The sequence below is a fragment of the Haemaphysalis longicornis genome, unplaced genomic scaffold, assembly GCF_048455015.1.
Source record: "Haemaphysalis longicornis isolate Haplotype H1 unplaced genomic scaffold, Haemaphysalis longicornis Haplotype H1 scaffold_1, whole genome shotgun sequence".
Taxonomy (NCBI): Eukaryota; Metazoa; Arthropoda; class Arachnida; order Ixodida; family Ixodidae; genus Haemaphysalis; species Haemaphysalis longicornis.
This window is the reverse complement of record NW_027526203.1, coordinates 314,134,857-314,158,957: the sequence shown is the minus strand read 5'-3', so window position 1 is coordinate 314,158,957 and position 24,101 is coordinate 314,134,857. Positions and strand designations below refer to the sequence as shown.

The 24,101-nt window shown below is 47.0% G+C and overlaps 1 protein-coding gene across 5 annotated transcripts in view; it reads right to left on the bottom strand.

Annotated features, from left to right (window-relative positions):
- LOC144150472 (large proline-rich protein BAG6) overlaps nucleotides 1-24,101 on the bottom strand; it is a 117,915-nt gene that overhangs the window by 70,974 nt on the left and 22,840 nt on the right. For 2 of the 5 annotated variants that reach the window (XM_077682155.1, XM_077682156.1), the window contains exons 8-11: nucleotides 14,523-14,627; nucleotides 11,089-11,311; nucleotides 6,901-7,027; nucleotides 3,955-4,035 (exon numbers count right to left, since the gene is read on the bottom strand). In XM_077682155.1, the coding sequence (XP_077538281.1) occupies nucleotides 3,955-4,035; nucleotides 6,901-7,027; nucleotides 11,089-11,311; nucleotides 14,523-14,627 (536 nt within the window). The remainder of the gene's footprint in view (nucleotides 1-3,954; nucleotides 4,036-6,900; nucleotides 7,028-11,088; nucleotides 11,312-14,522; nucleotides 14,628-24,101) is intronic. The other 3 variants (XM_077682158.1, XM_077682157.1, XM_077682159.1) reach the window with 3 other exon arrangements.

The following is a 24,101-nucleotide window of genomic DNA, read 5'->3' as shown; positions in this document are numbered from 1 at the left end:
TTCTACTTACCCCAGGACCATTCGCAAACAGTTTACAACAGTTTCGGTTTCGTTTCTGCATCGCGAAATTCATATTTAGCGCTACTACGCAGTTACCCAACTTCAAGGCTACCTGCCATGGCGCCTGGAGCGTCCGCGACTGATCCTCGAACAAAGCACGGCGCTCCTGATTTCCCCCACCCTAACCCGATTTCTGCGATAAGAACTTCAGATGCAAGTCAAAAGATCACACCCAGTCGCCAGATATCTGTTCCGCCGAGGACAGCGCTTCAAACCGGCCTTACACTGCCAGCTGTTCGACTTCCAGTTTCGTTTCCATGCGAGGGTATATCCGGGTGTCTAATGTTGCTGCTTAGTTGAACTGTCTATTCGGACGGAGTCTCCGATAAGTTTTTCTACTGTTTCATTTGAAAAATGTTAGGTGGTGCTGCAATAGAGGAGGCTCGTTGTGCTGATCTTTTTCATCGCGCAACTGCTACTCGGCCAAAGATTGCAGGGCACGATTCTAGCTCATCGTACCTCATTTTTGCGAGCAAGGCTACAATTGCGAGTAAGAAGATGATAATAGATAAGATAAGAAGATGATAATAGATAAAGAAAAAGATAACTGACCGTGAACGACAACAAGCATCAGCCACGGCGTTCCATTTTCAACTTCATGCATGTTTTTTTCCGCATCGCGTGCTAGTCCCAAATATTGTGCTCGCTGTAAATGAAAAGTCAGCCATTGGCATGATGTTTTTACGTTATGTGGGGGCAAATTGGTGCCTCTGATAATGACAAACCGCCAGGTTTATTCCAGGAAACCACCCGAAATTGCACATTTTGAATTGGAGGTTGGGCTTCACCGCAGGACACGAGCACCGTGCATGCTAATATTTTGTTTTTACATCTTACAAACTGTTCCGCGCAAGTCGACATTTTTTCTAGGGCGTGTTTTTGAAATGTTTCCCTACAAAATGTATATTCTAATTTTTTTCTACTACCGGTGGTTTGATAAACACAACTCCTTTTTTATCATTTTTTTCGACAACTTGACAAAAATTTCGATTTTGATATTTTTTTTTACAACTATGATCCATAAAAACCTTTAAAAAACTGGTGTTATTGGAAAGGCCATTAAATAATCTGCATTTTGTGTTCCTGCAATTAGTGCCTAACAAATTTTTTAGCAGGAAAAAAAATGTTTTCTTGGACCCCTAAAATTAGTTAATTTTCCGTCGGTAGCGAAAGAGTTAAGCCACCAGGTTTAATTTGTGGTAGCACTTGTTGCAGTCCCTGTTGGCACATGCATTTTTGGGTGGAGTCTGCATACGAACTGCTTGTTTTCAGCTGCTTCCCAAATAAGTCCTTAATTATGGTAAATATAATGGGCCATTTGAAACCCACTCTTAGTTCCGAAGTGATGTTTCAGCCTTCTTTCCTTCCTCTTAAACAAGCATGCAATGAGGTACAAACGGCCGAACCTGTTGTCTTTGCGCACCGTTGATGTTGCTCTGTGACCCACTATGTTTATCTCTTCATTCAGTTCACTATTAAAGGCATGAAACTATGTGGCCATGAGCGATGCCACTCCACTTAAGCCCACACAATAACAGGATGTTGAAACTTCCCTGCTTTGCAACTGATTATGGCAAATTTTTGTAGCCTATGCAAGCAAACAATTGGCAGCAAAGTCGTGTCTATCCGTCTGTCCCATAATACAACCGTAATTTTATTCATTCCTTTTCTACAGTTGTATGTCTTAAAGTGGCGTGTGAACATGACGCAGCAGGTCAACATTCTACAGCAGTGTTCCACTCTCCGTCTTCCTTCTTTTCCTGTCGTAATCCAAGGGGGGAAACAGCTGATAAGCATGTGAAAAAAAAAAAAAAAAAAAAAAAAAAAACGGTATGTATAGTTACAGCCTTTGTCAACGGTGATGCTGACCAAGTTGTGTACATTCGAACCCGGATATATCGAACTCCAAGGGGATCACGAAATAGTTTGATATATCGATAATTTTAAATATAAATTACTCCTATAAGATTACCTGATAACTCTGCACATTACTGAGAGCTTTCTGATATTGTGACAAGCAGTAGCTTACCGATTTGTTCCTCAAGGCACGGAAAATTCGAACTACAGCGCGACGACCACCACGCTATTTATTGAGCATGAAAAAAATCTGCGGGCTTCGCTTGCTTCTTCTGTGTCATAAAGTTCACCGAACTGTCAAGCTTACAAACGCGTCACAAATGAGAAAATCCGGTGCTGTCCACTGTGCTACAACAGCAGGGAATAATGCTGATGCAAACTTGGCTGCAGTGGGCGGTTGGGAATGTCGTCAGAGCCGCTAGTAGGGTCCCCATCTTCAGCATCAGTGATGTCCGCCACAATTTGCACATCGCTGTCAGCACTTACGAACTCAAGTGCTGTTGTGTCATTTGGGATGGCGCATGGGAATGCTGACAGGAATTAAATCTTGGGACATTCGGTGCCATCATCTTCGCAATCTTAACACCTCCCATCTGGAGCCGCCCAACGAAGCCACTTTGCACACGACCCGCTCCGGAATGGCTCGGCCGGCTCAGCCAGCTCGGCTGGGCCGGGCCAGGATGCCGTCGCCTTTATGCCAGGTTTTATGCGCAGTATTGCGCTCAAAAATACTGCGAGAAATTTCGAATACCTCTGCAACTGATATCTTTTCACCGGCCTTTACCCGGTGAATGATGTCTGCCTTTGTCGCTCCGAAACACATGCCTCGGACAAACCACTGCATCGGTGTCCTTGCGTAAGCCACCACTGGTAACAGCTCAAGCATAGAAACAAAGCGCCTCCAGTCAGTTTCACCTGCTCCTTATTGCATTTCGTACCCAATCACTACCCACATTCTCGCTACCATGCGGCTGCCCCCCCATGCTGGCGTGCGAACAGGTGTTGAAGGCCATCAAAGCGATGCGACGCCGCCTCCTTCTCACCTAGCACGGCAGCGGCTGCGAAAAAGTCACCGTCATCATCGCCTCCACCCCATCAGGAAAAGCGCCCTTGCAGGGGCACTTGTGGCGAGGAGTTCGATATATAAAATATGCCCGTGATGGGGAGTTTGATGAACGCGTCCAACAGTGCTATACTTTTGCATGGGATTTGCAAGGGGATGTTTACATTGTTCGATACAGTCCATAATTCCATATGTCTGGGTTCGACTGTAGCAAGCCCTTGACCTTAGCCAGCTCACGAGTGTGGGAGGTTGGCCTAGCCGTGAAGCAAGATGCACCCACAATGCAAGAATGACCATGTGCATGCTGTCCTCCTCACAAACACCAATGCTCCCCCCGCACTGCAACTCTGTCATGCCTGGCCACTTCATTACCTGCATCCCAATCACTGCATCGAGGCTGAATGTGGAAACGCCTACAAGGCGTTTGCCTACAAGGCGTTTGCCTACAAGGCGTTTGCCCAAGAGGTGCACAACTGACTGGAAGGCAGCTTTGCTTGACGACTTTTAGTGTCCCCTTTCAATAACGATATCATTAAACGCTCTGAATAAAATAAAAATGAGAGAGGCATAAAATGGGCTCGAAACCAAAGTGCACACATCCCGAATACATTACGTATGCACGGACAACACAACTCGCTGAACACTGTATTGACAAGCCCTGCCAAGTTTCGATACAGGAGTTGCAGAATCTGACATAACACTACAAGAAGTTCACAACGATCAGCTTCCCACACGCAGGATTCCCACTGCCTGTGCACTGGCATCACACACACACACACTTGTAGTTGGGGCTAACAAGCATACAATGAAAGACTCCACCATTGCAGCAAGACTGTGTAGCCTGTATAGGCCTTATGTGGCAATCTGGTTAACATTTCAGATCAACCACAAGCCCCAACAAGCAAGAGTTAGCTGCACGGTAATGTAGCAATGATTAAGTTATGTCTATCTCTGAGAAAGCTTAGCGCTATTACCCGTAGGGCTCAGACGACTGCGATCGACTCTGATGAGATGTAGGGCGGCGGCGGCGGCGGCAGCGTCCCGAGCTATCTGGGCTGGATGCAAAAATCTTAGTTTTGGTTGGCCAGCCCCACCAGAACTGGCGAGTTGTGCTCATGCAGGTTAGTACGTTAGAGAGGATACACAACACAGCACAGAGTTCCCGCACACGTTACAGACAGTTGAGTAGGCAAGCAAAGAAACACACCATGGCAGGCGGACACTTTTTTTTCCCAAGAAACTGGCTGAAGACATGGAGTGCAGGGTTAAGACACCGCTTCGACAGCCAGCTCATGAGACGACTTTGCCGCCTTCGAATAAAAACATTCGGAGCACACAGCCTAAATATAAAACACGACTAGTGCATTCAAGGGCATTACATTTGCAACTTGGTGGCCAACATACTACCCTGTTTTGGACCCACTGTGGTGGTGCCGAGCACGATACCGGCCGTGCTTTTTATGATGAACAATGGCCGTGCATACGAGGTTTCAATTAACTCCCCTGGCCATCCATTAAGCCGCCTCGGCACGTAAAACCCTCCTTTGATTGAATGGTGATGTCACAACAAACAACTTAACAGAGGACAATTTGTCAAGGCCCAGTCAGCCTCACATCACCCACAGGAGGAAATCTCCAAAGAAGACATGCACACATGCCTCCCTACAGGTCCCATTCAACATGTACCAAGGATAAGGCTACTAAGCTATTTTTAGATACCCATTTAAAGGTGACAATGAGAAAGCTTCATGCCCGCTGTTCCCAAAGTGCCACTTCAATTTTCAATTTGCAGTTTAGCTTGCAGAAATTCTTTTGTCTCCACAAGTGAAAATTTGAAGACAATGCACCACCCCTCCTCCTCACGCGGCGCTGCAAACCAGTAGAAACTCCTGAACATAACTTGCACCCTCTCTTTATTGACACTTTTCTCAAATTACTTTTTTTTTTGTAATCATAAGCATGATAGTATACACTGTCTTAGTAGCTGTTAGCAGAAGCACATGGGTTCATAACAAAGATACGATCACTGACTAAGTCGAATGAACAAGTTTGACCTTTCGAATCCCATACGGGATCCTTGATCACAAAGAGGTCAGTGGGATCAAGGATCCTGCATGGGATCTGAAACATAAAAATTGTTCATAAAGGATCCCGTATGGGATCCAAAACGCAAATTGTTCCTCAAGGATCCCGTACGGGATCTAAAAAAATCAAAATTGTTCTTTTGACCTGGTCAGTGACCGCAAATTTATTATGAGCTCACAACCAGACCAGACGGACTTCTGTTGAACCCTGGACTAAGTGCATAAGAGAATGGCATGATAAGAGAAGCTAGATGGTTGGACATGGAACCAAGAACTATGTACGGCAAATGACCATCTTTATTGCAGGACGCGCAAGATGGCAGTATCACCTCGCCCCATATCCACAATGGGCCAACAGGCTGCTCTGACAGCGGCAAAAGCCACGTAATCCTGTGTTACTGCTAACCTAAGAGTGCATACGCTGAAAAGCACGGGGCTATTTGGGCAATCTTTGCACAACTGTCACCAAAGCAGCCTTGATCTCACAGGTCGAAAGCGACAGCAGCTTTTTTTATTATTTTTACTCTGGCACAAATTACCTGTTATGCACAATACCAATCACTAGGCAATATATAAACGAGATAATTTTGGCCGCTTAACTCTGAATCTTCTCCAAATCCCACTTTCTCTTGCTTCCACTAGGATGTGAGCATCTGCTGTCTCCAATATGCTTTACAGCCTCTGACAGGTGGTCAGATTGTGCACACACAACCGGGCAAGCAATTTTTTCCTCGAACAAAAATGTAGGGGAGCAGATACCGTGGGCAGGAAAATGACTGCCTTCCCGGACTATATTAACATTAAGGGCACAACCCGTCTCAACCCCACACAAATTGCAACAAAAAGGTGCTGCCCTTGCATAGGTGTACACAAATGCTAGTTCAAAATCAAACAGATTCAAACAAAGCCTTTTTGGTAACCTTGGAATGGAAACATGGAGAGGCATTGTTATGTTTTCTTTTTACGCACATTTAGTCGAACCTGATGCAAAATTTAACACTAAACCTGATCCCGAATTTAGCACTACTCAGTTCGAGCTGAAATTTCCCCATTCAAGCACCTCAATTTATAACGTGTGCATCTTATAAAGCATGACTGTAGAGGATGACAAAACCAGGTGGTATTGCAAGCCAGCCAATCTTTTAGAATGCTTGGGTCAGTTATGTCACTGACTAAACTGATGACTAAACTGCCCCCAGCGTAATTTTGAAAGGCCATTTTTTTTGTGCATCAGTGTATGGAAGCAGTGCAGAACATGCTGGCACCTGATCTAGTAATGAGTGCTACAGACAAGCTCTAAAGGTTGGCAACGCATGCAAGCTTGCTCCTTGGAGTATGCCACATGCAGGTTAGAAAAGTGCACAAACTTTTCTTCAGGCATGTTGCAGGGCCACCTCTTGGATGAGAGATTCAGTGAAGAGATCCACTTTATGAAGAGATCTGCTTTATTTTTGCAGTCAACTACTCCCAACAATTCTTGGGTATTACAACATAGTGCCATGCACAAATTCAAATAAGGTGTGGACACCTTATACTGTGCCAAGGACTTATGCCATTAAGCACAGTTTTCGTGACCCCTTTTTAAAGCATACATGCATAAAGAACTTTGTGCTTTTGTTAGTATAATTTCCAACATTTTCCCGGCCAGTACATACTTTTATATATAATAATAGAGCACAATCAAACCTCTCAATAAGCAGCAAAAGGCAACAAGCAGCAAAGAATACATATCTGAAATGAATGTATGCTCCTTATGGACTCGCATGCACAATCGAGACTGCATGATCCGAATGCTTTCTCATGGCTAAAGCATCCAGTCTGTCGTTGCCTACTTACCCATATGGTCTTGCATTGGGGCTGTGGTGGCGTCTAGGGGCAGAGGCAGAAGAAGCGGTCGGTGCAGACGGCTGCACTGTGGCTGCTCCTCCGGCAGTGGCTGCCTGGCCGGATGGCAGACGTTCATCTGCAATGGGGAGAGTGCTCCAGATTTCGTTCTCCCCACTACGCAGGCCACCCATGAGCTGGTAGTTTCAGAAGAATATGTAAATGTTAGCTTTTCATAAACACCCACACTACTCTTTATGCAGCAGAAAAAGTAGGACAACACTGCAACAAACAAGTGGGGAAAAAAAAAAAAAAAAAAAACACGCTTGCTCAACAGTCCTCAAATGGAGTCGTATATGCACACCATGTGAACATTTCTGGCCCAATCTTGATTAAGCGGTGGCTAGCATTCCATCCAGATAGACCGAACGGCATTAAAGTTTCATCCAAAACTCAATTGCACGGTAATGCAGTAATGCAACCCAACCCAAGATCAGCACGACAAGCTATTATACATAACCCATTTTAACCCCACCGAATTGAATGCAAGGATACTATATAACTGATGGCGAAACTGCTATATAGGTCACAAAAAAAAGAAAAAGAAAAGTATCACATACCCTAACCTAACATAAAGCAATGCTTTTGCTAAAAGTACGGACAAATTATAGGCCAACACAGGTATAAAGAACAACATTTGTCCCAAGTAACAAATATTCTAAAAAAAATGATAGCAGGAGGAATCAAACCCACAATCCCCATGTCAACAAGCAGAGACGTAACCACTACACCAAGGACAAACGGTGGCAAAGAGTGGTACAGTCGGACCCTGCAATAACGAATTCACCGGGAAAAGCCAAAAAAACTCGCTTTTGTGGGATTTTCATTCCCGCGGGAATGAAACAAACGATAGGAAAATCACCCGCAAACCGAAAACTTATTTCCCAAAGTTGGTTGTATTACTTTGCAAGCCTTACTTTGCAGTAACTTCATAGCTCAGCTGCCATACTACAAGATGTGCTTCATTTCTCGTCGTGCGTGCCCAAGAACGACCGCACTGTGTCAGACTGATCCAAAATATCCCGCCGCGGGTCCGCCTTCTCTGCACATTTTTCTCCCTGTTTTTCGGCACTAAGTATGCCTGAGCATGCAAGTCCAGCTTCTTCTGTTGATGAAATTTGCCAGACAGTGACACCTCGCTGTTCCAATGCCGTCCACAAAACCAAGTGAGCACCACTTTGTTGAAATCCAGAAAGGCCACAGCAGTCGCTGTTTTGTTTTGTGCACGTGTGCCATTAAAGAGTGGCATCCTTGCTTGTCAAAATGGTAGAGCGAGCTCCAGGCGGTTCCAAACTTGTTGGTGCTATACTCCATTCTTTCACTTGAACCACTCACTTGGGCTTTCCAAGAACGTTTCGTTGCCGCGAGATATGAAATACATGGGCTTCTATGGATGTTTGCCGGGGACCCAAAAATATTTCGTTGCCGCGGGAATTTCGTACTCGCGGGATTTCTTTATCGCGGGGTTTGACTCTACATTAGTCATATGACGTGAACACTTGTCTAGACAGAATGCCTAGCAGTCGTTTATTAGTTCCATCTGATAATTATTTAGTTCCATCCAACGGCCCAGAACTGCTTCATTTCTATCTAGGCTGACCACTAAGGGCGATTCGAGTTCTGTCTAGGTGCCACTCTAGACACTTAATAAAATATACAAGTGGTAAGTAAAGAAATTCTATCCGACATTGGTGGCTATAGGGGCAGCAATTTCAAAGGACTAACCTCACAAAATTGCTGACCCAGCCTGCCCACAAGTACATTAGCCCAGTGATGAGAAACACAGAGAGTACAGAAAGCAGCCATTCTCAAAAGTGGAATTCAACACACACGAGCAATATTCACACTGAAGTTTTGAAAAAAATTTCTGGACTGCGTGATGCAAAAGTACCTAATTAGAAATGTCCTGGTCCTACATAACAGATTTAACTGCAAGGAACAAAGTGCAAGCCTTTGCATGTCGAGATGCCCCATTTCCTTGCCAGTTTTTTTCAAACACTTGTTAAACATAGCATATTATGCGACACATTTCCTTAATTAAGACACGGGAGGGGCTAGCTGAACTGTACAATCATTAAGCATAGCTGTTGGGCAAGTTGGTGCATTACGATAGAAAAATAGAACGCGACTTGGACGACACTAAAGAAGAACGACGGGACAAGCGCTTGTCCCGGCGTCCTTCTTTAGTGTCGTTGTCCAAGTCGCACTCTATTTTTCGTTCAATCATTGCACACAGCCCATTGTAACTGTGTGAAATTTAAACGACTGCCAATTGAGATGCCTGCCAAGTGAGCATGTTTCCACTGTACAGTGGCACAAGCAGTTCCCACCAAACTTAGCTAGAAGGAGGTCTCAAGACATGGTTTGGTTGACTTGTTGGAAAACTTGGATCAACCCTGCAGTTACTCAGCACATTTTTGCCATGGATAAAAAAACACCTGAGAGCATTTGTGGTGTAGCAATGGTTTTACTGGGTTTAAACATTTGCTATCAGACAAGGCACCACCATGGTGCTGTACTGGGCAGAGCAGCACACAAACAAAAAGAACTTCACCACCAATTTCTAGTCTTCAATGGCAAATCTAAGGGCTAGAAAACCCACTGTCAACCTAAGCAGGTTGGAATTCAATCCCAGTCTCGGGAAAAATAGGGGAAATAACTACACACGCAACTTCAAGTTATAAAAATATCTCTTATTTTCCTTTCGTGCGAAGGCAGACATTTTGTGGGTTGCCTTGGTTAATGAGCAGCAGCTACCTGCTGTGCATCAGTAAGACATTTGCAGTGGCTGTATTGCAAGGGCATGATAGAGGTTACCCCACGGCTGTTCAGAAAATGTGATTACGCAGAGGTAAAGACCAGATCATGTCAAGCATTAGTAAACTGCGCGCATGCGCACTTCTTTGAGAGCGTTTGATAGTGTGGCCTACTGGTACGGGAAATGCTTGATAAGGAAGTGACGCCCATCATTTATTTTGAGGAGCCTTTTTATGCTCTGTCGCCACTGAGCATCCCGTTATCTACTACATTCGGGAGAGCACAGCAGGCTGACTGCAGCTAGCATGATGCCCTTCAACGATCATCTGACTCAATGGCGACACAGCGTGAAAAGGCGCCTCAAAATAAACGATCGGCGTCGCTTCTGGATCAAGCATTTCCCGTAACAGAAGGCCACACCCTCAAACGCGCTCAAAGAAGTGCGCAGGCGCGCAATTTTAACCCCCCCAATACCTCTGCATTATCGTCAGACACCCATAAGCCCAAAGTCCCCCTCTCAAAATACATTCCCTTTGATTCAGGAAAGTAGCATACGCTGGCCTGTCTTTTCCACAGAGTTAAAACATGTCAGGAGCAGAAACGTGGCATTTCAGGCAAACAAAAGCCCTAAAACACACTGAGCACTAACACGCTGGCAGCATCTGGGAGCTGGAGAAGAAACTGTCAATGTTTCGGTTGCCAAGGCAGAAAGTATATTCTTTTCTCTTGTTCTTGCTCCACGCTCTTATGGTTCTGCAGCATACCTTGTTCGGCTGCGCTCGTGTGCACTGCATTTAGCGCTGGTCACAGAGTGTGAATAGCGCAGTTTTTGAGCAGAATGAGCATAGGGTGTGTTTTTTTTTTTTTTTTTGCATGCAGAAGCCAATCAGAGAAAGAGCATTTACAAGAAACAAGTGTCTGAATTCCCCGGCACAGTGGTATAATTTTAGCTTTGGGACCACAGGGGTCCAAGGGAGACCAATCTACATGATCTCAGTTCTATGTATAGCTACAAAAACATTGCACATTGTGAACAGCTTAGAAATGCAATCAGCCGCAGGCAGGCTGTGGTTCTGCATGCTCAGGTGTGCAAATGGAGCATGGGCCCAGTGAAGAACCTCGCAAATTGTGCATGTTTTCTCTCCTCCACGGGGCGAAGTGGAATAACTTGGATAACTAACACAGGTGACGCAGTTTTTTTTGCGCCGTACTCGAACTGCTGCACGTTGCCGCGCAGACCTCCTCAAAAGTCCCAGTGCCATGGTCCGGATGCCCATATCCACTGATGCCGAGAGAACATTTAGAATGTGGCTTTCACCCCCGCAATTACTTTGGCATGGGTTACCAAGCCTCAAGGTGTGTATGGCAAGTGGCAGCCCTTACTGTGAGCCGCAGTGGAGGCTGCCGGCGTCTCTGCAGTGGCGGCTGGGCCAAAGACTGATCCAGCCGTGACGCGAGCAGCCACCAGGGCTGCGGCAGCAGCAGCTGCGCGAGCGGCATTCACTATTCCCTCACCAAAGCGTCCGGTTGACGACGATGCACCCACAGGCCGATTTGACGCAGACACATCCGGGTCACTGTTGCCACTGCTGCTCGGTGCACCCGCCTGCAGGGAGAAATGGGCACGTTCCAAGCACAACCCCGGCAGCTGCAGCTACCCACCCAGCCAGGAATGACACACTTGCTTCCCGACAGTCCTGAAAATGATGGCCACACTGGAAAGGGACAACTAAAACCTCAATATACAGCCAAACCCGGTTATAGTGAACTCGCAAAAAAACATCTACAGTTGAATCCCGCCACAACGAAATTGACGGGACGCGCGAAAAATTTCGTTGAAGCAAAAATTCGTTGAGGCGAAATCTGCCCCAACACACCACAGAAAGGCAAGAAAAATAGCCCCGTATGTTTCAGCATCATTGGCAGCATAATACAATGTTTAGAAAAAGGAGTGACGCGCAATAACGTCGCTTATTTGGATAACAAACATACCAATGGTTATCTGTCTTTTCACTGCACGCAAAGAATGCGTTACGGAGGGAGGTGAAGAAATGCAGGCGCAAAACGTATTGCTGTACAACAAGGCATGTCCACTGAGCTGATTACTCGCAGATAGCTGCTAGGCCGTCGGAAGCCCCCCTCTCGCTTGTGGCAGGAGCAGTGCCGTTATCTTATTCTCTGACAGGGCACGGCAGCTACTGACCTTGGCAGGCAAGACGCGCGCGCCTGCATTAAACAAGACCGCGCGCTCGCGACTAAGATAGGATGACTTGGCTTCAAGACCAAACACGCAAATATGATTTTTGCTCTTGGCTATGAAGAATGGTAGAAGGAAAACGGCAGGGACAGCTGCTCGCAACGCATACATGACGGCGCCGCGCCAGCAGCGGAGCACATTCATGCGATTTCAAATGGATACGGATTGGTTGTAGCTCCCGCTTGGCGAACCGGGCCTGCGCCTCATGTAAAGACGACCAGCCACATCGTTATCACCATCAAACAATGGCATCCGCCATTGTTTGATGGTGATATCGTAACAATCGCAACAGAAAAACCAGATCGCAACAGCCAATCGCAACAGAAAAACCGGAGTTAAGATAGCAATTAATAACTCACGAAAGCACAAAAATAAATAATTACACACTTTGAAACAAAATTTAACGTTAAATTGGCAGTTTGAATAATTAGTTTGTTTTTTGGATAGTGCATCCAGCGGCCGCAGTGGCGCCACGGTACGCACGATCCAAAGCAGGAGGGAGGGGGGGTCCATGTGCGGGCCGTTTTTTTGAGGCGGAGTTCTGACTTCGACAAGGTGTTCTCAAGAATCTCATGCCTGACGGGGACGTCCGACTTCTCACCGCATCCGGCTTGATTTCCGACTGCCAGCTTCACGGCAAAAATCAAAGTTGGCCACTTCGTGCTAAATAGAGCCACTTAATAAGCCTTTATTTAGAGACACTAGCACTAGCCACCACAGCTACACTCCCAAAAAAAGCCCACAAAGCGCAAGCGACACAAACATACCGAACGAAAAAGCATGGTGGGAGGGCGTGGATCATTTTTTGCAGGAGGGGGTGGGGGGTACCGACGGCTCGCCCTACATGGGTGTTGCGCAATGGCACAGTCACGATAGGGAGAGCAAAGTGAGGGAGGGGAAAGAGCCACCCGCTGCCCATGAACGGCTGGGCTAGACCACTTTGTGGGGTGTGCCAGCGGAATTTCTCCTGCGCCCCGAGGGAAGGCCAACTTGTGGAGGCACCTATGCAGCATGCGGCATTCGATATATCGGTTGTCGCTAGTATTTCTGTTCGATGTCAGCGTAGCTTTTGCTTATATTCTCATTGTAAATGTACCATGCCCAGAAATAGTTTGATATAAAGGATAATTCAATGTGAATGGGTTCGATATAGTCTGGTTCGACTGTAGCAAACTTTGATAAACAAAATCTGTGATGTAAGGAAGTTACAAAATCAATATTTCAAGTGTACTAGGGAGGAGTTAGAAGAAGTTAGGGCAGGAGCTGGTAGAAAAGGATGAAAAATGATGGCGGCCAGTGGACGTGTTCTGTCTAACGTCATGTGATGTAAATACAGTTCTTTTCCGCTAACGAAGGCATTAAGAGTCGCGACAGGGACCCTAAATAGGATTCCAAAGGCTGCGATTTTCTGTGTGCAATTGTTGGAGTACTATCTGAGGAGCATCCTCCTGCAAAAATAATTTGAAAGTGTTAATGACTATCCAAGTTATCAATCTCTAAAAAGTGCCAGCTATAAGGCCTGGGGCTTTTACTCTTTCCTCGTGCCTCAAAGCACTGTAGATAACACGAGCTGACCAGCTCGGAGAAAGACCACCTAGAGACACCTGTCAAGGCCCTTGCGCTACGAGGTAAACACAGCCATTAGCGCCGCTCGGCGGTATGTCATGCGTGTGTTTTAGCAGCCAACACTCATTCTCCGCCTAGTACTGGTTGCGCACGGGGGACTGCCGGTCGCATTGAGTCTCGCATCAGCCATGCTGGCGTCGGCACGACAGTTTTAGAATAGGGGAAACGACCGTTTGTGGGCCAGACATGGGGGACCCAAACACAACCGCTTGCTCGTGGCAATTTTTGAAGATTTCCATCAATGACTAATGGTCTGTTTGCACTTGCATGTGGTGCTGGCTCGACGAACAGGTCCCTCTGTGGCTGGTTTATGCAGAAAGGGCTTAGCATGGCCACAGTTATTCTGTCACTGCTTTACCAAGCCCTGTCGACGACCCCCAGCGCAATTTTTCACTGCTCTATCACCCCCTTTCACGCATGCGTAAACTCATTTTCAGCAATAGCTTCGCTCAGGTGGGTGGAAACAAGTTTTAGCTGGTGCAGTGTATGTCTATTCGTGTGCGCTCCTCTCCCACCGTGCGCTCATACCATGTAAACGATGCGCTGTATCTACAAACTCAGCTAAAGTCATGTGACAGGTGCCCCCAATAGACATTCCTCCGTATAAAGATACGCCTAACCTGCCAATAGCGGTGCCATAGTCTTCAGTGTCAGCTGCGTCATAGAGGCTACGTCACACTGAACAGCTGCGTCAAGGAGCTGTCAACAATGTGGGGGGAAAAAAACGCAATTCGAACAAATTGTTACAGTGGAGGTTAGCTATATCTACCAGGTGTGCCAAGTGGATATGTGAACTTGGCACAAGGCCAGGGTTTAGTTTACTTCCTGACAATTTGTTCTCACACACATGCACAGCAGATCCGCAAACCCACACACACAAGCCGCCTGCAAACACACTCTCACAAAGGGGAGCAAGCGAGAAAGGTGCTGTTACTGGTGCAGTGTCATTGCCATTGGTGTCCACCATCTGGACATCCACTTCAACTCGTTCCCCAAGATCCATCCCTTCAACGTCTGATGTGGCCTGCTGGTTCTGGTTCTGAAAGGACATACAAGCAACGAAAAATGCTAAGAAACCTCAACACCAACAGTCCCTGCCCGAAGCACTCAGACGTACCTTCAGAATTATTATATGGCTGCCACACACACAGGCGTGACCTTTACGCCTACCAATGGCAACTTCTAACCTTCCTTTGCCCAAAGGTGTATCCCTATTACTGTCTGCCCCAGTGACATGGCAAACCTTGCGGTGAATGCTTTAAAAAAACACCTTTAAGCTTCAGGCTCTTAGTACGCCAGCAACGGAGATGAATCCTAAGAAATTATGTACATGCCAGCTAACAACAAAGCTTTATTATAGCAATGGCGAAATGCCCACGATATTTGCTTAGTGTGGGCATGCATCAATAGCAAATGTTTTGCACCTCTGTTCCCGCCATCCAAATAAGAAGCTGCGCACGACACGGTTCAGTGCTGCGCACGACACGGTTTTCAGTCAGTTCTGCTCAAGTGGCCGGCAACGGTTGCGGTAGCAGCGGCAGCAACAGCAGCTCAGCTGATAAGCACCCAACTATGCCCACAGTCACGCTGTCGAGACCGAACGACTGGAACAAGAACTGCGATGTTGCATTTGTTGCGCTAACATGGCTGACCACTAACGAGACGAGGCTTAAGAGGCCACGAGGCTAAAAAAAACATAGGAGAAAAAAAAACGAAAGAAAAAAAAATGAAACAGCCGGAACCATAAAAACTGATTCTCATGCCAATGAGTTTCACAAAAGTTCTATTTCTGGTTCCGTTTACACAGTGACGCGAAAATTTTAGTTCCGATTACTGAGTTTTATCACGTTATCTGACTACAAAACTAGGGTGGTTAGAATGGGAAGGTGTGATGACCTCCTGCGGAGCGTGTTCCCCTGGCCGGCCGCTAGGGCAAAACAGAGCGCTGCTGTCAGGGGCGCCGTCAGCGTTTCCGCAGGGGAAAGCCAGTCCAGCAGACCGCCTCTCTGTTGGCACCTGGGTGCGGAGCAGTCGCGGTGTGTTTTGCTGCAGATTATTGCATGTTGCGTGTATGACTGCACTGCTGTGCGGTGGCAAAGATGCCTTTTACTTCAAAGAAAAAAAACTAAGAGGTGGTGTTTCATGCTAGGGTGCAATTCCGGATCCAAATCTTGTTCCAAAAAAGTGTCCCTCTTCTGTGCGCCGGCTTGTCAAGACCTGTTTTTGAAGTGGTCGCATGCTATTGCAAGGGCCGACAAGACGCTTCAGGACAATTCGGCTGTTTGAGCAAAGCTTTTTGACAAGATACGAGTAGTTCTAGCATGTCATACAGCTAAAACCCGATCTAACGCAGTGACTGAGAACCGCGAATTAGTTCATTAATTCGTAAAATTGGAACTGTCATTTTACAAGCAGTTGATTTCATAAATTCCGTGTCTAAAGAGAGCCGCATCGCAGCAGCTACCATGGGATCATAATCGTGGCGGCTGCGGCACTTCCCTGACGATAATTAAGCGGTGCACTAAAAGTGCGCGGTGAAAATAATGAGCCAGCTGGGGCTTGCCTTGAAGTCATCGCACCCCAGCAGTCACGCGAAACAAAGCGCTTTCTGTTGTACCACTTCCCCACTAAGCGGAATATTCTTGGCTCTCATATCCTCAACCAACACAGGGCTTCCTCCAGCTTCTCGTGCAGGATACACGTCTCCTTGAGGTTATTTTTCTTTGATGCAATTCCAGAAGAAGTGGCATGGATGATGGCGTAACTTCCCTTCAAGATTGTGGAAAGTGTGCTTGCCAGGACGCCGTACACTATGGGATTGTTGAGTAATTTATCACGTAAAGTTCCGTGAAAACAAAACAATATGCCTTGTTTTTTATTTCTGACGTGGCGCAATGATTTTCGTTGCGTTCTGTCAGAACACATTCCAATTTTCTCATTATTAGATCTGTCTGTTGCTCTAAATACTTCGTTAAATCAGAAGTGGCGGGGAATCTATTTCGTTAGTTCGAGTTCCTAAAAGCATTGAGCTGCATAGGCACCTGCGCGGGAATCAGAATTTGTTGGTTAGACAGGGTTTTGACTAATATCTTACCGCGTCTAAATCTAGTACGTGGTACAACTACAAGCAATGCTCTACAGCTGAAGTAGCCCCGCTTATTGCGTGCTACACATCTTTCATTTTTATTTGCATTTTGATTATAGAACGAACGAGAGCAAAGAAAAAAAAAAAAAGAAAAGCCTTGCGGAACGTGGAAGAAGCAGCAGAACTGAACTGCATTCTGCTTCACGCAATAAAGTTTGCTCACCCAGGAACATGTTGCATCTGTTTGTTTGGTTTTCGAACTTCACTGAGAATGAAATCAGGATGTTTCATTACAACGCATGCCATAATTTCATGTTGATCTGGCAGGTTTAAATGAAGTTATCTGCTTTCGTACGTAATTGCGCGCGCCCACCACCACCATTAACAGCAACAAAAAAAAAAAAAAAAAAAAAAACGAGTGGCAAGAATAAACATGCCGCGTGATCCTAGCAGTTAATATAGCGCGGCTCACCTCCGAGAAAAAAAAAACATTTCCCATAAACCCTGCAAAAAGCACTGTACCATAGATAAGCTCCCGCCCAGCGGCTCAAACGCCTGCTTGCTTTCTGGCAGAGTAAAACTCGGCTGTGTTTCGCCAAGTCGCAAACCCCATGTTAGCGGTAGCGTAACAAAAGCCTCGCCTTGTCTAAGGAACTGCGGTATCAGCTAAAATTTCTAGAGTTCAGTAATGCGTCCCCGCCGGGTCGTGGCAGAGACGGAGAACGGCCGCGCGAGCTGACGGCGCCCCTGACGACAGCGCTGCCGCACAGCATTCACGCAAACATGGGCCAGCTTTTTCCGGCCGATCATCACACCTTCCAACTCTAGCTACCCTAACAAAACCAGCCAACTTACAGTCTACTGTTTCGTTTAAGAGGCAATTCCGTTTATTCCGATTTCCGTTTATCGAGATTCTACTGTACAGTTTAACCCCTTTATACGAGACACGTACTGGAGACCAGTTTGTCTCTTGTAAGCAGGGTACCATGTTTTCACTAAATGATTAACCCATTGTTCAGTGGGGGCACCGTACGACTAAAATAAGCACAAAGGAAGGCTATAGCATTTTGCAAAAAGCTTATTCTAGTTTGTGTTTCACCCCCAGAATTTATGAAATAGTTCTGAATTTTTGTTGGCTGCATGGCTGTATTTACACTGTACAAGCTTTCTCTTTGTTCACTGTCTCGGGAAATGAAGAATTGTAGATGTCAAGTTTACAAGCCTGATGAATAGCCAGAGCGCACAGCTTCTTCCGCTGTGTGCTCTGGCTATTCATCAGGCTTGCAGGACTCAACATCTGTGATGCTTCTTGACTGCAAGCTACGAGATTTGGAGAGCGTGCTGTGCACTCCCGGTATTCTTGACTCGCGCAGGCGGTTGCGCTCGTATGCATGGTGGGAAAATTTAACAGGGGTGGAACAGGAGGGTACATGGGTTTGGGAGCAGTCCTGGGAGCAGGCAAAATTGCCTTGTGTAGCAGGCTTGGAGCAGCCAGAAAGGCCTTTTGGAGAAGTTTTGGGGCAGCCTGAAAGGCCATCTGGCAGGGGGCTGGCAGAGGCTGCTGTACCAGTCGCCTGCCAGTTACGGTTAATTTATTTATCTACTACACTGGGCATTCTACCATGCACACTAACTATCTCTGTAAACTGACAATATGCGGGGTTATCTTCCTTCGGCCCCAGCGAGTGCACTGCGATATCACCGTTCAAAGGGTAAACCTCAGACGCAGAGTCAAAGGGGATCAGATAACAGGCCTCGCTTTGTGTCCGGTAGACGAAAGTGTTAACCGAACCAACGGCAGCTTTTTTGCAAAACAAGGCACTTGCTCACATTTTCTTCTATCTAACAGTGGTTTCAGTGAATGAGAAGCAGTACATAGCTCGTCTTCGCCCGTCACAGGGTTGCGAGAGTCGACGACCGTACGCCGTAGACTACGCACTGAGAGCTTGTCAGAAAATTAAGGCATACTTAACCCTTTGAGGGTTTTTGCCGTACGTGTACTGCGGCGGTTTTCCGTCCCGCAAGGTCTTTGCCGTACGGGTACGATTTCGAGCATCCGTTTGAAATTTCGCGCCATTTTAATGATGCATGCTCCCTGGGAGGTGCTGCCACCTCCTGGGACTTACAAGAAGTGTTTGAAATTTGATTGTGCTACCTTCTTGCGGTGAAAAACAGAAGTCTCTGGCTTCGGCGCGTTACGGCGTCTGAACGTGTCAACGCGTTTCGTGGTTTCAGCTTCGCCATGTGATCGCATTGGAGGCGCGCGAAACTTGATCAGCTCTCGCTATCAGGGGTGGGGGAAGTTGATTTCGATCTATATTGGCGCTGCTCTTATCTTGTTTATTACCCACGCTCACTAGGTATTCTTGCCCTCCTTGCTTGGAACTGAAGTAACCTACTCGGAGACTCCGTTGGGGGGGCGGCGGAAGTTGATTTCTATCTATATTGGGGCTGCCATTAGCTTGTTTATCACTGGCGCGCACAAGTTATTCTCATTCTCCTCGTTTACTGAGTTGCCTTCGAGTTCTTCAGATGCACGGCAAAGCGGCGATATGGCCCAACGAACTGCTCGTTCTGATGACACTGACTGCAATGACTCTTCTGACTCTGAGTTTGCTCCTTTCACCAAGTCTGAATTAGAAGACAGTCTTTCTTTGGAAGAAGACAGCTTATTTTCAGACACGCGCTTTATGCGTGCAGACTGCGATAAGGCACTGTGCGTAGACCCGTGTTTGAAGGAACACCACACTGAAATACTATTGAACATTTTTCAGTTCTAAGTGATGCTGACCCCAAAATACTGTTCCTGATACTTTTTTACCATTTAATCTAGACTTTAAACATTTTGTACATTCCAAATCCGCAATAAACTAATTCAGGGTTCGTACAGGCTTGAAAAGCAAAAATTCAAGGGTTTTCAAGGACTTTCAAGGACCAGAAAACACATTTTCAAGGTCCCCATCTAACGTTTTATATGGGATTATTTATAACTTTTCCAACACAATGCAAAAGTTTTTTATTGCACAATACCTAAGCACATTAGTGCACAATTAGATAGTTGCTAACGGGTTTGTAAATGCTTCCCCAGCTGTATTTTTTATTTCATGGCTGGTATTTAGAGGTTTTTCTTTTTTCCTTTGTGTTTGCTGAGGCTGTTTGATTTTAAAACTTAGTTAATGTTGCCTGCCTCTCCTCCTTTGTCAGCAAAAGTATCAGCTAAAATTAAATCCGCAAGTGTTGCTGCAAGGCAGGATGAACAATGAACACGTCCACCATTTGCACGAAAAAGCAAACACAGATGGAGCGTATGAGGCACAGGAAACATGCAAGGAGCATGTGTCCACAGACTATATGGAAGATGCACGATAGAGAACAGAAGCTGGCTTTCACTGGATTGTATCGTGACATGGATTGGATTGACAAGTGTCTGCTCCCACCAAACTTGTAATTTCACGCAATACACTGAAACTTGATTGTTACGATGTTTCTTTACATTTGTTAGCACCTAAAATCCACGAGAAACACTTTTAATTCTTGTGAAAAGACAGGGCCATTGATTCTCTCCGGAAAAATCAAGGGTTTTCAAGGACCATTTAAAAATTCCAGGACTTTCCAGGCCTTGAATTGACACTTCTAAATACAAGGGTTTTCAAGGTTTTCAAGGACCTGTGCGAACCCTGTAATTTGACCACCAGGGAAAGTTTTTTTCAAAAAAATTCGACCCTCAAAGGGTTAATGCTGACCCATCCTACACATAACCAAAGCTAACCTCAAAGCCCACAGGCCAAAATTGTACAGTTAAACCTGCGTATAACGAACCTCCATACAACGAATTCCTCTTTATTACGAAGTTTTGATATTCCCCGGCGCTACTGCATAGAAGCATGTGTATTTCTGACCTCTATGTAACAAACTAGCAGCGGCGGGCACCCTGGAAATAACGAATTTTTCCGCCAAATACCTCGCCATTTTGCACCATTTTTTTTTTTTTTTTTTAGCGTGATGGACAGCCGCATTCATCTGCTGCGCGGCTGCCCCGGCGCCGACAGCGCGGAACGATGTGATCGCACGGCGCGCACAAGCCGCGGCAACGGTCTCGCTGCTGAGCTCCCGCGGGGTGCCGTGGTGCCACCGGCGCCGGCGCAACTAACACCCTTTCAGTAGAGAGGGTGTGGGTTGCGGAGAAAGAGGAGAGGGCTGCAGAACGCGTCTGCCGCGCTCTCCCCTCTTTTTTCAAACTGCATTCCGTTGCTCCCTGACCGGTGCTACCTGTGCTCGCGGGTTTTCAAAGGCTTTCGCGCCGGCTACCGGAGTCCTCTTCAATCCGCTATCCCCGCACCACGTGACACTAAAAGAAAAGCTCCATGGAGAAAAAAAAGGAGGGGGGGGGGCATGGCGTCAGGCGGCCAGCTTTCGCAAGCGAACCTCCTCTGGCACCGCTTTCTCCTCTCTTCACGAACGTCCCGCGCTCTCTCTGTTCTGTGGCTGCGTACTGGAGAAAACACACGCCGCACTTGCTTTCCGCGCTTTCCGTTCTTTGCTCCCTTCTGCGCATCAGTACTCCTCCGGCATTTTTTTATTCGCGCGTGCGAGTCGGCTCTTGCGTCCTCGCATCTAGGAAGTGTGCGGTTGTAAAGATGAGTGCCTCGATAAAGAAACGAAAGACATTGACTCTTGAAGACAAGGTAGCCGTTTTGGACGCCGTTGCCGCAGGTGAAAAGAAGAAGGACGTCGCTGCAAGATTTGGCATCCCGGCCAGTAGCCTGTCGACCATTCTGACCGCCAAAGATTCGATTCGCAGTGCAGTGGAGGCTGGCACCAGCGGCAAGAAGAAGAAGCTGAAGCAGTCCACGTACGCCGACGTTGATAAGGCCGTGTATACGTGGTTTATGGATATGAGGGCTCGGAATGTCCCCATAAGCGGCGCCGTTTTGCAGCAGAAGGCAAAAGACTATGCTTGCATCTTGGGATGCGACGATCTGAAGGCGAGCAACGGGTGGCTGCAAGGCTTCAAGAACAGGTACGGGATCGTCGGCAGGATGATAAGCGGCGAGTCGTCCTCTGCGGACAGCAAGGGTGCTGCTGCTTGGGTTGAGCAGAAGCTGCCAGGAATTTTGGAGCGGTACGAGCCTCGCGACACGTACGACGCTGACGAGACGGCTCTATTTTATGAGATGCTCCCAAACCGCACCCTTACGCTGAAAGGAGACCTCTGCCACGGCGGCAAGCAAAGTAAACGTCGCCTCACTGTCCTCCTGTGCGTAAATTCAGACGGGAGTGACAAGCGGATTTTCCAATGACCAGCGGGTTCCGCTGGTCATTGGCAAGAGTGCCCGACCGCGGTGCTTCAAAGGGGCACACAGAATGCCTGTCACATACGTGGCAAACGCCAAGGCATGGATGACGCGGCACATATTCAGCGACTGGCTGAAGGAGTTCGACGCGGACATGAAGAAGCAAGGACACAGAATTTGTCTCTTCGTAGACAACTGTACAGCGCACCATGTCGAAGACCTCCAGCTGACCAACATAGAACTGCAGTATGCCCGCGAACTGCACGTCGCTGATACAGCCCCTCGACAGAGGAATAATCAACAGCGTCAAGTGCTCCTACCGGCGGAGGCTAATTCAAAGGCTGCTTCTGGACCTTCGTTTCCAGCGGGAGACCAAAGTGGACATCTTCCGTGCGGTTGAAATGCTTGCGGCATCCTGGCGTGAGACAAGTGCGGACGTGGTCTTGAACTGCTTCAGAAAGGCCCGGATAACAAAAGAGGTTGAAACAGCCGAGGAATGTCCGGAAACTGGAGAGGAGGAGTCTTCAAGCCCGCCCGATCTCGCCGAAGCTTGGGTGTCACTGCGCGCAAACGGAGCAGTGCCGGGCGACGTGCAGCTGTGCGACTTTCTGCATGCCGACGACTGCGCCGTCACGACGGAAGAAATGTCCGATGAGGCGCACGTCGAAAGTGTTCGAGATCAAGATGACGAGGACGGACCTTCGGAAGTCGAGGGATCACGTGACTTGCCGTCTGCGGAGGAAGTTAGATGCGATTGACGTTTTGCGCCGCGTCACGGGATCGCTGGACGATGGCGGGGCAGCGTTGTGTGCGTTAATCTCATGCGAGCGTTCCGTGCTGCCGTCCCTCATGAACAAGCAGCAGAGCAAAATAACTCAGTTTTTTTCCGCCAAATAAATGTTCTAGGTAATGCCGACCTCCAGTTATACTTTTGTTTCATTTGTGCATTTTTTCCCCGAATTTTTATACCAGAACTGCATACAACGAAAACCTCCTTATAGCGAAATTTTCCGAGAATTTGTCAGCTTTGTTATATCCAGGTTTAACTGTAATTACATCACAACAAAGGCAAACCGAATTCAAAAACGATGGCAAAGCGTCCCAAGACCCCGTTTGTTCAATACATGCAGCTATGCGCGTCAAAAATGGTCGACTAAATTGCAGCTCACCTTGAATAAACTACGACCTTTCAGGCAAATATTATTTTGTTTTCTATCTGTTTGTTATGTGACATTTCACTCAAACACAACCGTGCAAATGCAGCCCAAATAAATCCAAAGAAAAGGTGCAGAGGGCGCGTAGCGCCTGCAGCCTTACAGCTAAGCAAATGCAAACTTCCATAGCTGCTCATAGCATTGATTAAACCAAAACCATAACCACATTGAAACCAAAAACACCATGTTTCAGCCACGTTTTTGGGCACGGGGCATCGTGGCGGTCATATCTCACAGCTCAATTTCGGCTCTGCAGCGCAGGACGGCGCTGAGAAACGAGTTAGGGCAATAGGGGAGGTTTGGCGCAGAATCACGCAGGTAAACGAGTTTGGCGCAATAGGGGCCGTTTAACCACTTCTGCACGTTGCATTTCCATTGGCAGGGCTTCTCGTCGTTTCATAGCTGACTGAACAGCTGTGTGTTTGCTGAAGTTATAATAAATAGTGACTGCAGGTGCCTGCCGTCCCTTTTTTGATTCCACAACGGATGCTACTACTGAGTTAGTAACTGCTGGCACCACATCAAAAGTTAAAAAGTCTGTTACAAGCAAGATAGTACAGTCATCCATGAAAGGTGAAAGTGTCTCATATCCGATAGTCTCTCACATCCATGCCTCGTATAACAAGGTTCAACAGTACTGTTCCAATGGGGACGAGCCATAAGCAACCCCCATCAGTTCACGATCACAACCAGAACAATGTTGGAACCGCTTGGTGTGCCACGAATTTACATGGATGGTATGGTTGTGGTTCCCGCAGCTACACCGGCATGTCCGCTGTGTGCGTGGCACATTTTATATGTGTAAAGAGTTTTTTGCGGTGCAGGCCTTTTAGTGGTCACAGGGTCTTGAGAGTTGGAACCACTAGACTTGTTGCACAGCAGCACTGTTCTGCATCTATTCCATTACGCTTTCCATATAC